Raw genomic sequence first — 16113 nt, 5'->3', positions numbered from 1 at the left:
TCCATCTCAGCATCTGCTGCCTATCAGAAGACAGAATCCAGCCGTTTCTGCATAAACAGTCTAATGTGAGCTTTCCATTTACAGTGTAAACTGCCTGCTGCTTAATCCATCCAACCCCAGGGCATTTCCAGGGAGCTCCCCCCACTCCATGGGAAGGGCTGGTGAGGAGAGCAGCTGAGCACATTTGAGCCCCACTGTGCCCCACCGGCCTTTCCTGAGTGGAAGGTGCTCTGAACAGCTCCTGAGAGTGGCATCCAACCCCTCCCCCACCACTTGCTTTTCCTGCTCCAGCAGAAATATTCCTTGGTAGAAGGAGCAGATATGTGTCTTCACCTGCTTCCCTCTCCAGGGAGTATAGTTCCAGTTAACCAGCGGGTCCTAACCTAAGTAGCCAGAGCTTCAGCAGATGGCAACCCCTCAACAATATGTATGTGAATTGTGAATTGTTTTGATTGCATATTACTCTCATATTACTGGTTTAATATGTACAAATTTGAATAACAATTACTTTACTTCCTTTGGTGGTCGCCTGTTATGGTGCTTTTTGTTCAACCCCTCAACAATACCTTCCTAGGCATTACAATATTTGTGTTTATTTATGATAGGTATAAAGCAATTAAAACATGTAATACAATCAGTCAGTCAGTTGGGGCCATTTATTAGTTAACCAATTCATGCAATTAATTAATTAGATAATTTATAACTGGACCCCCATTGATTTCCCCCCCCCCGCGGATCAATTGCACTTCATAGGGGGGGAAAGGTTCCTTATCTCTGATCAAGAGGCAAGAAATGAAGTGATGTACTTGCAAACCAGCAAGCAGTAATTCTTGTATAGAAAGGGTTTTGTGTGGAATTAATCTTGCTGCTACTACTTTTTATGGTGGTTAGGCTTCGTTTTGGGGTGTGTGGAGGTGGTGGTATTCACATTGAATGTCTTGAAATGATTTGAGTTTAAGGAGGTCAAATGGTTGTGTTATATCCTATGTCACATTTACTGTGATTAAATTATTATCATTGTCTCCTTGATATTTCACTGATCATAACGTATTGACACAAAGTGATTGCAGAAACCAAACTCTAAAGTTAAAATAATGATGACATGTAATTAATTTTGTGTTGCTAAATTTTATGTGGGCTGTTGTGTGTAATAAGATCTACTGGTATCATGTTATAAAGGAATGCTGGTTAAAAACCTGATTTTTGATGTCTGAAAGCTTTGCGAACTCTATAAAACATTGTATGAGTTTCTCAGATTTCCATTGCTGTGGAGTGCATAAAAGTTCAAAGAGCCTGCCTGTGCAGATGCTCTACTTTTGTTGAATTTTTTAAACTGCTCAAAGGACAGGTGATCATCTCCCTTCCAAAACTTGCCCTTCATGAGCTGGGCATAAATAATAATAAAAAGCATCCCCTAAGAAGAGTATGCTCTGCATGCCAGAGGACCATTACAAACAATGACAAAAATAGTGTTTTAATGATCTGAGGGTACCTGCTTGGGTATTGCTTTCTCCATTCATCCTTGCTTCCCTGCATACCCCCACCCTTAAGCGAAGAAACAGCTGTTTCCACATATTGTTCCTCATCCCCTATCTACTGTAATGGTGTTTCTCAACGTACAACTACCATTGGCCATGATGTTGGCTATGTCATATTGTCAAAAGTACTCTGATTGTAGAACCTTCTCCCTCCTTCTTTACTGGAGGGATGGGGGCTGCACACAAGGGATTCCCCACTGATTGGACATCACAATAGGGATTCCTCTCCTCCCTAAGCCCCTGGTAGCCTCCAGTGGGTGGGTTTTGGAGAGAGGGTGGAGCTTGGGGAGTGGAAGGAACTCTTGCCTCCGCAGGCTTGAGGTTTCCTATCCCTGCTCTGAAGAACTGCCTAATTCACTTACTTAGAAGCCTTTGCTGAGCACATAGATAAACTTTACTTGTTGTTTCATGTGGTTTATGGAGAAATGGGAAAATATATTTTAATTAAGTGGCCTTATTTATTCGTTATGAATTTGTACTGGCTACATCCCTATTTAATTGTTTGCTTGTTTTTATTTAGCATCTTGTAACTTGCTTTCTGAAGGCTAGAAACTAAATGAATGTGCTGATGACATCCTTGAGTGAATAATGGAAGCTGTATCCTATTTTGGAGCAGTAATCATGTCATAATCAACCTCATTGCCTTTGGTTCATACATTCAGTTGTAGGTGATGCTGCAGTACTGTGGGGAAGCAGCAGTGTGAGCCTCTCCCTTCCGTCATGCAGAAAGCATCCAGTGTGAACTGGATCCTCCACAAGAGTGCAGTTTCTTCCCCTCAGAAAAAGGGGAGAAAGTCATACAAGCTGGGCCTTCTCTTCCTGACTGAGCACTCTCATAGTGGATCATGTTGGCAGCTATCTGCTTGAGGGAGGGACTTGCGGTGTTCCAGCAGTGCAAATATTTTATCGGCTTGACAATGTTTGTTAGTGCCAGGCTAGTCCCTTGCTGTATATAGGCCTTTGGCTGGCAGCATCAAATCTAGGGGTGGGTGTTTTGGACTTCAACCCCCAGAAGCCCCTACCAACGTGGCTGATGGTTAGGAATGCTGGGAGTTGAAGTCCAAAATATCCAGAGATCTAGTTTTTGCCCACCCCGATAAACCACCAATTTGAGCTCCTATTACTGGAGCCCAGCAGACGAAATGAGGGGCAAGTGACAGCAAAAGACTCAACAATCCTTAGCGACCACGTGCGATCCTGGCTGAATTCTGGCTGCACGTCCTGCATAGGCCATGCCCAGGTGCTAAATATCATATTTTTAGCTGTCATACAGCAAAAAGCTCTTTAAGCTATCAGGACTCTAGTTTCATTTAGATTGTTTAGCTTTATCTGTGAGCAAATAATTCTGTGGACTTTATTACCTACCATACAAAGGCATTTGGTTTGGTTTCAATAGGTCTGAATAAATTCCAGCTGGGGCAGCCTTTTAAGTAACTGAATTACAGTGCTGTGTTTTATTATCCTAAGGCTCAAGTGTAGTGCTTAGAGATCTCAGATGCTCATAGGACCAATTTGTTGCTCTTACCAATGAGCTTTGGTCTTCCCATGATGTCCCTAGGTTATGCCTTCAGGAACACAATATGAGATATATCAACTGAGGGAGCACTCGTGTTTAGGAGGCCAGGTTTCTGTTTTTATCTCAGAGGGAAGAGCTAGGTAATTTGTTCATCAGAAAGGGTCATGAAGGGAATGTAGTGTGAAGGCTGCTGCTAATTTGCATATTTACTTGTATGGGATTTTTTTAGCTTTTTAAAACAACCATATCCTGACTCATCAGAAACGTCAAGGCAGTTCTTGACAATACAGGAGAAAATAAGCATAACTTGCTGGCAGGTGCTTAACTAAAATTCAAGTGCACGTTGCTCCTGTTCTGCAATTATAAGAAAATTGACTCACACTCCACAAGGGTGTAGCCAACACAAAGTTGCAGAACACATGTATTCTGCAAAACAACCACAAAGGTCACAGGCAAAATTTTGGCAGACTTAGAAGGAGCTTTCTTAGGAGTCTTATATTTAGTCTTATACTGAAACTGACCAATGGCTCGTCTAGTGAAGGACCGGTTATCCTGGCTGGCAGTGGCTGGCTCTTTGCTAGCCCTAGTACCTGAGATTCTTGTAATGGAAGATACCAGGGATTGACCCAGGGAGCAAAACAAATGCTCTTTCATCAAGCTGTCGTTTCTCACATTGACTTACGGCAAAGTTCTTTTTAGAGTTCAACTACGTTCCCTTGGAAGCGATTACTAATTATTTCAGTGGAGCAGCCTACCAAGGCGCATAGGATTGCAGTTTGAAGTTTGCTGAAGTTGTTTGTGTCAGCCCCTGAAACTAAATATGTGTCCAATTGTTCAGAAGATGGGGGTGCACATAGATCTCCACTGCAAGGTGGCCACATAAAGGTCACTTCATGGAGTAGAAAGTTGTGAGAATCAACTTCATTTATTATTATTATTATTATTATTTATTATTATTATTATTATTTATATAGCACCATCAGTGTACATGGTGCTGTACAGAGTAAAACAATAAAATAGCAAAGCCCTGCTGCATAGGCTTACATTCATATGTAATAAAAACAATTGTAGACCACGAGTAAGATATATTGAACAATTCACTCTTGAATATGTGTCCAAGAAGGGGCCTTCTTCATTCCCATGCTTTTTGCCCATCTCTTTATTCCTTCTGGCTACCACAATACCAAAATAGCCCAAACCATGCAAATTCCTATTGATGTGATTCCAGAAGACTGAATAAGAACTCCGGGCTATATTCATTGGTGGTGTAAATTGTCTTTGTGTGCAGAACTTTTACTAGCGTAATCTAAACCAGAACCAATCTCTTTGCCTGTCCCACTTCTGACTCCCCGAGTCCAAGTTATACATTGGTCACAGTGGCAATTCCTATTATCTTTCCCACGGTGATGAATTTCTGCAAATGAGATTTTTCTGTTTAAAATATGCAATCTGATCCTATGCATGTTTACTCAGAAGTAAGTCCATCTGAATTAAATGTCAGTGAGCCTAAGAGAGATTCATCAGAGTATTCTGTTGACCATTTGATGGACACATTAACATCATTCCTACCAAGAATTGAATACCATACTAATTTCATATACTTTGTTTCAGTTATTAACTCATTTGTCAAACAGAACAAATTCCCTTGATATTAATTTGTTTTCATATAAGTATCCCTCCCCCTCCCCATGTGTCCATGTACGTATATTGATGTTTATATTGAACTGTCTGAAAAACAAGGCTAGACATGAACAGACGGGCATTTTTATAAGAAAGGGTATAAAAATGGCTTTCAGATCAAGGAACATTGTTCCAAGTTTTAGGAGGTAAATAATAAATCCTATAAATTCCACCTGTTTGGTGGAAACAATGGAATACAAACTTCAAATGATAAGCACTTTAAATAACTTTCCAAGGATTAATACTGGGACACCCCCATCCCGCATTCACACATAATGCTAAACCATGATTTAGCACTATGTACATGGACAGAAAGGAGCACCAATAAAACTCAGGCTTACACACTTCTCCTCCTGTGAGACTGGCTTTAGGAATAAACCAGAATTCTGTTTCACTTTAGCAGATTCCTGTCAAACCAGGAAGTGAGGCTTAAAATAGACTCTCATAAATTACTAAACAAGCCAACAATAAAACCTGAGATTCTTTTTTGCTGGTTTGTTTCACAAACTAGATATTGTTTAAAACCACAATGACGGGTTTGTACATAAAAAGAACCTAGGAATATGCTGAAGCGAATTCAGGCTTATTTCTTTTCCCCATCATGTGAGCCAGGATTCCTGTCATGTATGTAGCTGTAAAATATATAGTTTAGTGCAGGGCTGCAAAAAGTGTGGCCCGCCAGACACACACGCCCCGCATATGCTGCCATGGCAGTACTTCCTATCCCTTCTCCAGTCTTTCATCAGAGATAAGCAAGGGATCCCCTTGTGAATAAAGCAAAGGAATCTCTTCCGTGATCTTTGATGAGAGATTGGAGATCAGCAACAGTGTCAGGGGCACTGGGGAGGAAGATACAGCCTTCTCCCTTCCCCAGTGACCTCAAAACAGCCCAGATTGCTTGTTTACCGCTGAGTATGCAAATAGTTATACAAAGTGTTTGTTGTAGGCAGGAGGGATAATTAAATGAAGAGATTACTCCATAGTTCAAGAACAATCTTTGTGTGTTATGGGTTACATCATTGTTCTTTACAAAACACACCTTAGGGGCATTCTCACCACGAAACCAATACATTAACAATGTTTTTCTTAATATCAGGTCAGGGCATGTTGGAGGAAACACGTAAAACCATCTAACAAGAGCAAGCAGAATATAATATTTAAATAAATAAAGAGCAAGTGGTTACTGTGAGCCTTGCATTTCAGTCCCCTTCCGTCTATGTCAAATTAAATCTCACTGGTTTCAGTTGTACTTACCTCCATGTGAATATGTTAGGATTTGGATGCTAAAGATGGGAAACCCATGTTAAAATCCATGATCTAAATGAAGGATTGGGTTGGATAGCAGATCTTTATTTGTAAAATGGGAGTAACAATGACCTTCATCATGGCTTCAGTTAAGGAACGGGTTCAATTACCTTTTAACCAGAATTGAGAATTTGGAACCCTCACCTCAGAGCTTCATCATTCTCAGTTTTTGGTAAGAATTCACACTGGTATGGTGAGAGAGACTCCCAAGCTTAGTGTCCTACTTTACTACTCCTTTTTCTCTCACAGCAGCACTAAGCCACCATCTTGAGAAAGTGCCTGAGAGCAGTGACCCCAAGTATATCTATTGTTCTTAGCACCTAACCTAATTTAAAGGTTATATTTTCCCATTTTGTAGATTAACTATTTATAAATTGCAAATGCTACATATTTTTGGCTCTGAAGTATACAAACAGAGCCATACTTTCTCTTACAAATACATAGGCCTGGTTCAGACAACACGCTAAACCATACTGCTTAACCACAAAATGGTTAATAGAATGCATAAAGGTAAATGCATACCATTAACCATTTTGTGGTTAAGCAGCATGGTTTAGCATGTTGTCTGAACCAGACCATACACTCTTTCCCTCAGCACTGAGGGTACGTTGTTTACTTGAATGTGTGTTAAGTATAGTCCCAGTCAGTTTATGGATACGGTTCAGTGCCATTATAAATGTGTCCTTTAAGATATATTTAAATTGGGTATTTTGAGTCCCTCCTTAATTAATAGAAGCCCAAAAAAGAATTCCTCAGTTTTCAAAGCCTTTAGCAATACCTCAGCAAACAATTGTTTTCAGGTTATTTCCCATAATCACGAGGGCTACAAATTTTCTCTTCAAATAAATCTAAAGAAGTTAACACTTTAAAATATGTCATGTTGGCAGCTGCTTCTTTTTTTAAAAACTCCAACTTCAATTAATATACCCTGCTTCTTGCTGAATTTTAATGCAAGCAATTCATGCCTCACCCCGAGATATTGAAACTGGATACTTTGTTTATAGAAAAACTGCTCCAGTTCTGAGCATATGAAGGAAGTTTTCTCACTAGGTTATGCAGTCTTCAAAGGTCTCTTTTACATAGCAATGATTTTTTAAAAGGGTTTCCAAAGTAGATCATGTATCCCTCTTGATCTCCCCTAACAAGCATATTTTATTACAAATAATCACATAAAAATGGTTGATTATGCATCACAAAATTACATGGCTAGCTGATCATAGCACACGCTTGACCTGCAGTTAGTTTGATTTGATGGATATTTTGTATACTAAAGAATATACAGAATCATTTAAACTACATCTTTTATTTTTAAGTGCCAGAATTAACTTCCCATTTTATTTCCTTTACTGGCAGTCCACTATAGGTTTATTTTCAAATGAGCCCATATACAACCATCTTTTCTGATACAAACATTGTTTTTTGTTTTTGTTTTAAAAAAATCCTCCATATTCCCATAAATGTTTATAGATGTGAGGCCAGAGTTGCTCTTTTATTGCAACAGCACAGGAAAAGGATATTTGCTTTTCAGCACTGCCTTGGTGCATGTGTATCTATTAAAAAATAGAAGTGAACTCTAGTGCAACCACCATATAGTTCCTGCTGGTGGAGGCTGGGCCTCCAGTATCTCTGAGGGTTTTTGAGTTCTGCTCCCACTGCAGTGTGATCTCCTTTCACCACAGAAATGAATGACAGAAAAGTAAACTGGTGCACCATGGAATACCTTCCGGGGCAAGAGCAAAACTGTCCCCTTCCCTTGATGACGGGTACAGTTTATTGGGGCTTTGAACAGAGCCCCAAGACTTTTTGCTGCCTGAGGTTAACCAGATTGGCCGTTGGATATTACTTCAACGCTGGTGATAGAACAGTGTTTGCCAGCACACCTGAAGTTGAAGGTTATCTATGGAGGTGCCTTCTGGAGTGCATAGGCTGGGCTGCTTGACAATGCCTGCTCACTTAGTGTGGGGAAAGACAGCTAGGTCAAACAAAGACAGCCCAGGCTAACAACAAGTAGGCATTGGCGCTAGGTGCCAGCTGAAAAGGATGGGGCTGGGGGATAGAGGGTCAGTGCTGGAATGGAACACATTTTGCCCCTCCCCCAACAGTCTTATTGATTTTAGTCTATTTATATCAGGGACAGGCAACTTCAGAGGGTGTGGGACCCAATTTCCATCCCTCTGAGGGCTGCACTCCTGTTATTGCCGCTGCACCATTGGCAAAAAAAAAAAGGGAGGGAGGGGTGGTTTGCCATTGAAATTTAGCAGCAAACCACAGCAGAGGCTGAAAGGGAACAAGTAAAGTTGAATTTGACCTTTTTTCAACCTCTGTTGAGGTTTGCTGCCAAAATTCGGCAGCAAAACACCAATGTGGATGGATTGTTAAACGCTGCTGAATTTCAGAGGGGCGCACATGTGTCCCATGGGCTACATGCCCCCCGCCCCTGTGTTTATATGGAACTTGCTGAGAATGCATACCCCCACCCCTGGGATGGCACAATGTGTGTCTCTGCATTTACACACAAAGATGCCTTGAACTCAGTCTCTGCAGATCTGTATGAGGGAGGGCCAAGCTAGCCAGGGTATGTTTTGCCTTACCACCACCACCACCACCACCACCACCACCACAGTGTTCCCAAGTGCCTGAGAGTTTCTACTTATAGGTGAATGGCAGCTGTTTGTTTATGTGAGAGAAAGTGAAAAGATACATGGCTGAGATGAAATTAAATCAGCGCAAACAGTGCCTGGTGTGAATGGCAGGATTCATCTACTTCTCAGTCATATCTGATGTGGAAGCCCTTGTATTTTGCCCCACAGAACTCAATGGAAGCCATGGAGGACTGAGGCAGCTCCTATCTGCATAGTTTTGCCCACTCTGAGTTCCATCTTTTGGTGAGGTGCAGCTAGAATATGCTGAAACCTTGCAAACCTGATTTTCGTATTAACTAGCAAGCCGCCCATCATCATGATGGGCAATGGGGGGTGGAGGGACGGCAGTGTCAGCCTGGACATTTAGTGTAAGCAGCACTGCCTGAAAATGCAATGTAACAATAAACTGCTCCAGCCCAAGGACATGTGCACCATATGGCCATCCCTTTCCTAAGACATTCTGCTGCCTGAAGCAGAGCATGAAATGCACCTTCCACCATGCAGGGGCCAACACTTTGAATAGTTTCCCTGCACCACTCAGACATCAATTCCCACATTCATCTATCCCCCTAAATTCTTCACCTTGCTGCATGGTAGGAGCTGCCCAAACTCTCTGCAATGAAGTGTCCTCAAGTGCAGTTTACTTGGTAACCATTCATTTCGTTGGGGAAAAGTACAGAAGCATTGTTGGCTGGGCAGCTAAACCTGACAATCGAGGCAGCTTCTATCTGCATAAACCCATACTGGGATCTGTTCCTTGGTCATATTAAAATGGGATGAATTTTTTGGATATAGGACAGTTATTGGTGTATCCGCAAAGTAGGGGGAATGTGTCCTCCCCACAACCATAAGGCAGATCTGGCATTTGTTCTCTTTGCATTACAAACCTTTCTAGATGTCAAAATTTGGAACTAGTGTGACTAAAGAGCAGAACAGAGTGTTATTGTTAAAACAACAACACTGACGCTGCAGCTTGACATTCTGAGAAGGAGAAGTTGTAATGGGTCAGAAGGTGGTTATCTTTTAAATGGGAATGAAGTCTGGATCAGGCAGTTTTCAAGATCTAATCTGGCATCTCCTCTTTTCTTCCAGGTAAAATGTGAGGCTAAATTGCCTTTGTCCAAAACCAAAAATCACAACAACTGTAAAAAGGGCTCCAGTGAAAATAAATCAAAAGTTTCTGTAGGTGACGAATGCAGAGAAGATGAACAGGCATTCCTTGTGGCACTTTATAAATATATGAAAGAAAGAAAAACACCAATTGAACGAATACCCTACCTTGGTTTTAAGCAGAGTAAGTAGAATTTTCATTCTGTTTCGAGTTTACTTTTAGAAGAATATGGCTTCTGGGTTTGATTCGCTTGGTAAGGAGGGCCAACTTTGTTAGCTGATGTGGCCCTCTTGATCTCTCTTTCTCCTTTTATTTGCATTGTACACTTATTAGAAAACTAATGGCCTGCATCCAAAGGGCTGTTTAGCCATGCCTGAGGTCTTTGGCATGGCCAGTGGGATTTTTGGCCGTTTTAAATAATTGAGTAGCAGTCCCCTATGCCATAAAGTAAACTACTTTTGAAAGTCTCCTCAGTTTACAAAGTGGTTTGCCATGTGGCATGGGGAGGGGGGAATGCTATTTGAGAAACACAAGCCCAACGCTCCCTTAGGCAGAAATACTGCATCTTTGGATCCGAGACAATAAAATACAGGAAAATACATACATATATACTGGCTGGGGCTCTTAAAACCAGAGTAGCTATGTGACTCAGGCCTTAGCTAGACCTAAGGTTTATCCCGGGATCGTCCCTGCCTGCTCCCAGGATATCCTGTGTGTCATTTACATGAACAGGGATGACCCTGTTCCCGGGATAGACCTTAGGTCTAGCTAAGGCCATAATGGACATCTGCTTGCATTACGGGACTTCCCCATCCTCTTCTCCTCCTTGCAGCTCCCTGTGTGCCCCCAGATCTGTTCCAGAGGGGCCCCCAATTCTCTGGAGCAGTTCTGGGGTATGTGAGGAGGCTGCAGGGGGGAGGGAAAAACTGTTCCGCCATTGGTTTCTATCACTGGAAGACTACCATTGGATCCAACCCATTCTGTTTGTAGCTGGCCATATATTTTCCATTCCAGGTCTTATAGTGTCTCTTCCCTCTGGGCAATTGCTGCTGAAGATTTAGGCTGCAATCTATACCCACTTACGTGTTAGTAAGCCCCATTGAATTTAGTGGGACATCCTTCTGAGCAGACTGCACTGTTACCATTTTAAAATACACTGCCAGTGACCAGAAATAAACATGTTCAAAAGGTTCCTGTTTTCTCTCTTTGATATAAACTGCAGCTGATGTCTTTCTTTGAATTAATAATATGGCATAATTTTATTGGACCCAGATGTTACTTTTTTTCTGGGGCAGGGAGAACCACAGATATTAAACTAAGACATTTAAAGGTGGCCAGAAAGTATGCGAGAGAGGTCAGAGAGTTTAGAGATCATAATTAACTGGTTATAAAAATAGACAGGATTTGTTTAAACACAAAAGGCAATGCTAAGAATTCCTTTCAAATGAACACTTCTGAGTGTCACAGTTTGTAAAGCAATAATTGATAGAGAACATGCAACTGTAATTAAATTCTCCATAAACATTCTCTAACATGGAAGAATGAACTACACAAAGTATAAAAGGTGTGTTTTTAATAGACTATAAAGTATCTAAATTATTCTAAAGGGAGGATGCCTTTCTTGGGAATATTACTTGCTCAAACCTATCTTCCCAGATTAAACCCGTATGTTATTTTGATGAAGAATGTCAAACCTGTATGTTTTACATAACAATTTACATACCTAATAGCAATTGACACTGATTGCAACAGACCTCTAGCAGCCATTAGAAACTTATATAACTCCAAAATGATTACAATGTTTGCCTGAAAAACTGGCTGCTTGAAATAGAAGTAAAATTAATGTACTATGAACAGCTTTGTTGCATTATGCATTTGATTCCGATTAAATCAAGGCCTAAGACAAGCTCTTGTTAGCTTAGCGGGGAGAGTATAGGGTTCAGTGAGGCTTTTTATTTATAATGTTTTGAGATGAATGTCTGTGTGTGTTTAATATTATGTGTTTTTTCTTATATGTCCCTAATAAAAAGACACATTTTAAAAAACAGGAGGTGGTTTTGGTTGTGGGGGGAAATTACTGGATCTTAATAATCCAATATTAGGCTGAGATTATTCTGCAAAATGTAGCTGAAATAAACTGGGTTGGTTGACATTTATCAGTATGCGACATATACCCAGTCCTGCAAGATTTTAAGTGCTACATGTATGTTTCAACAAGATTACTTGAGTGTAACTGAGCTTCTCATATGATGGCCAAGATTACTCACTGTATTTGTCTACCTTGACATGTGTAAACACTGAATTGAGCTGGAAGAACCGGTTTAGACTCTATAATTCCTTTGTTGGTAAATAAGCATAGTGAGTTTTCTTTACTCTGCTATCTGGCTCAGTAATGAGTACTACTCACTGGGGAACACCCATAATTTATGTAATATTCTAGAGGCAATTCATACAGGGCTGGTATAAGAAGCTCTTTCATGGGATAATGGAGGCTTGGCAGGACAGTGGAAAGGGAGACAAAAATGCAGTTAAATCCATTTTTTTACTGCATTTTTATACCTTTCAATATAGAATACTATAAAAGTGTTTTGAGGATTTGCACTTTTCCCTCTTAATTTAAAACTTAACAATGACAATTAAATTAAAGCATAGTCATATATAAAATTACAAAATAAATCATGATCATACCGGAAAATATTATCACATCAAAATATCTTTCAGTCTATCTTTCTATATTAGATCTTTGATGTGAGTTCTAATAGTCAATGAATGACATTCACATCATTTAGAAATACTAAAAATTTGCAAATTTCCTTATCACATATCTATAATGGACCAAGTTTTAGTTAGCAATTCAGAAATGTCCATGAGGATTGGCCCTATGGATGCTTAAGAGTATTTGCTGTTGTAAACCAAAATTCTATAAGTCATCTAGTCTAATCATGTCATCCAAATTAGCTTCATTAGACACTCGCTTCAGCAGTAATAGAAATTATTTAAAACGTTGGTATACACGGTTGTTATGTATTGTATTCCAACTGCAAAACAGGGCAATCAGCAGGAAAGAAGGGGAAACTCTCATGATGGAGATACATGATAGCCATTTATAGGGTACATTGAAAGGGATGAATGAATAAGGGGAACTGTAATTGTTTTCTCCCCCTGTTCCCACCAGTAGAAATTCCTCACAGGACTTTCTCTAGCTTCAAGGTTTTCACAAATGTTCCTGTTGCCTTCTAAAATTTACCTTCATGACCACAAGGCCTAGGAAAGAACTTGAACTTTTTAAAAATAAATCTGATGGAGGCATTGAATTCCATACTTGAAGCGAAATGTCAAGCATTAAGGTGCAAATGCAGATATTGTACAATGAAACCTGCCTTCCCCAACCTGATGCCCTTCAGATGTTTTAGACTACAACTCCCAGGATTCCTGACCATTGGCCATGCTGTCTGGGCCTGATGGGCAGTGACGTCTAAAACATATGGAGAACACCAGGTTGGGGTGTTGTCTCAGCAACTATTGTCTCAGCAACTGTTTCCATCTTTCCAGCTCTGCTTCTTTATAATACTGTCCATGTTTTGTAGCTTAGCCAGGGCATGATGGTGCTATATAAATAAATAATAATATAATAATAATATAATATATAGACTTGCCTTTGGCCAAATCCTGCCAAAATATCCATTCAAGCTAGGCTGTAGGGCAGTAGGAGTTTTCCTGGGTGTTTGCCATTAAGCTTTTCAAAATCTCAACTGGATGAGCTAGCTCACTGTTCTTTAGATGGTGTTCAAGGGGACCCTGGTGTTCCTTGGAAGCTTTTGTTCTGTAAGAAGATCAATAACAATGAACAACTTCCCTGAAATAAAGACTGTTTGCAGCTGCAGGGGAGTGTTGGATGTGTTTTAAGGCACACTCTCAGTACTCATGGAGTGGCTCAAAAGACCTAGCAAGTGCTCTGGGTGAACGAAGTATACATCGTAGAGTTTTGCCCAGTATATTCTTCAACATGCAGCACTCCCATGATAGATCCCAGAGGTGTCTCAACAAACAGGTTGATGTTGGAAGTATTCCCTGTAGAGATGACGTTTGAAACTTATGGGCTAAGTGTTGGGCTCAAGTAATTAGGCTCCTTACATTTTCAGCAATATGTTCACATAACCACTAGCCAGTAATTTGTCTGATAGTACATACATTATTTGGAAGAGGGGGGGAAATACACTTGGGCTCTTGCATATGATGTGCGAGCAGTAGTTGTATGGAACAGGGTTCCTCCTGTGCATGCACAAGCAGCTCATCTAGTTACTAGGGAGTGGAAACATTTTAGAGGATGCAAATAAAGCAGTGCATGGTCTGAGAGATGCCTTATGATGGCTTAGAGAATGCTGGGGTGCAGCGGTCAGGTTGCTTGCCGTAGCTACCCCAATATGGAAGACACTCTCTGGATGCATCTCGGTTTTCTTCACCCTCTATGCATGAAGAAAATAGCTGCTCCACATGTAGAAGCCTGTTTCCTCATGCGGAAGAGGATCTCTGGATCCCAGCCAAGTCTCTTATCTGAGTGGCACTGAATAGTTGCTTAATCAATGACTGCTTTGTATGCACTCCAGTTTATTGCTACATTAGCTAGATCACATTTAAAAGAAATACTCGTTTCTAATAACTAACACGATGGTTTTATATAGGAACATATAAAACAAAGCTTAATTTATTTATTTTTAAAAAGAAATGTTGTTTGTTTCTTGTCCTGGAAATGATTTAAGCTCAGCAATCATTTCTTTTATACCTGTAACTGTATCTCAATAGAATGTTTCCCTTGTGATTTTAAGAAAAGAATGGCTTATGTGCAAACCCAATGTTTATTCTTTGAATTAAGTAAATGTCATTTGCAGATTGTTTGTGTGTGTTTTTTCTAAACCTTTTTGTGTGTGTGGATGTGATCGTTATCTTTTTGCTTCATTGTAAAAGAAAAACTGTTTGATTTGCATTTCTTTGAAAGACTTTGGTTAATGCAATGCTTATCTAAATACTTATTGTCCCTCTAACAGTTAACCTTTGGACTATGTTTCAAGCTGCTCAAAAACTGGGAGGATATGAAACAGTAAGTGTTTAAGTCACTTAAATGAAAAAAAGTACAATCTAACTTTCCCGTTTTGGTGTTGTTGTTTTTTCTTTTCGTTTCAAACACACTCACAAAGGAAATTATCATGTAGTATGCATATACACACTTTGGGTTTGTTGGGCCTTTTTTTTTGGAAACAGACCCAATTAGTTCCAGGTTTGGCAAAACTGTAAACTTGTTTTTAAAAAAAGAAGCTCTGAGTGGAAAACATATGTAATTCTTCCCCTGTCAAGGAAATTGGTTGGGTCTGTAATTTTTTCCCATGTTGAGAAAGGGCTATTCTTGTACAACAAGCCAAGATTGCATAAAACAAAATTTCACTTGGCATAGTCCCTGACATCTGTTCATGTTGAATATGGGAAATGTATTAAATGCTTTCAAAAGTAATCAGCATTGACCATTAAGGAATAGCTTGGTGCAGTATCTTTCCTTACTGTGAATGGTAAAAGATCTTTATTAGACAAGGATCAGTGCCCCATAAACAGGAAGTTATCTAAAGTATAAAGTGCGGGTTGGGGGTGGGGAGACTGACGCTTTTTATCAACTAACCATATCTGACATGGCCACTTTATTTTTAGCTCACAGGGAAATTTGATGGTTGTGGATTTTACAGCATGTATTCCAAACCAATAAAATATTGGAGCAACAAACAGCGATTAAGATCTTGAAAAGAAAAGAAAGAGCTGCTCTAATATGGCACATAGAGATGGCATCTGTAATAAAATCCATTTGACATAAGACAATCATCATTGGAAATATTTTCTCTGCCCATGAAGCTCAGATTAGGTTGGGCATTTCCTGCCACAGTTGAATGTGAAAAATATATAAAAAGAAATATATTTATTACATGTTGCTTTGTTCACCAAGTATACATCTGGGCATCATCTGCACGATATGAAGTAACAAAGAAAAACAAAAGCTGAAATTAATTTAAGCTGAAATACAATCACATTAGCATTTGACCCTTAGAACAAAGCCTATTGTTCTCTCATTTTAATACCTATGCTATCAGCTACCATAATTGTGATCATGATCTTTTTGTTTTAATAAGGAAAATAGCGATCACAGACAGGTATTTGTTAACTCATCCTTTAGCTGACTTTCTTTAGACTGTATTTGAGTACTAATTCTATGCTTATTTACTTGGAGTAAACCACACTAAGTTCAGTGGGTCTTACTTCAAACTAAGTGTGTGTTAGATG

At 39.8% G+C, this 16113-nt stretch overlaps 1 protein-coding gene across 2 annotated transcripts in view; it reads left to right on the top strand.

The window, feature by feature from the left end:
- ARID5B (AT-rich interaction domain 5B) overlaps positions 1-16113 on the top strand; it is a 217739-nt gene that overhangs the window by 157686 nt on the left and 43940 nt on the right. For both annotated transcript variants that reach the window (XM_063133076.1, XM_063133077.1), the window contains 2 exons: positions 9774-9975; positions 14838-14890. In XM_063133076.1, the coding sequence (XP_062989146.1) occupies positions 9774-9975; positions 14838-14890 (255 nt within the window). The remainder of the gene's footprint in view (positions 1-9773; positions 9976-14837; positions 14891-16113) is intronic.

The sequence above is a fragment of the Elgaria multicarinata genome, chromosome 8 (genome assembly GCF_023053635.1).
Source record: "Elgaria multicarinata webbii isolate HBS135686 ecotype San Diego chromosome 8, rElgMul1.1.pri, whole genome shotgun sequence".
NCBI lineage: Eukaryota > Metazoa > Chordata > Lepidosauria > Squamata > Anguidae > Elgaria > Elgaria multicarinata.
Note: the sequence above shows the minus strand (reverse complement) of the source record. Positions and strands in the feature narration are given on the sequence as shown.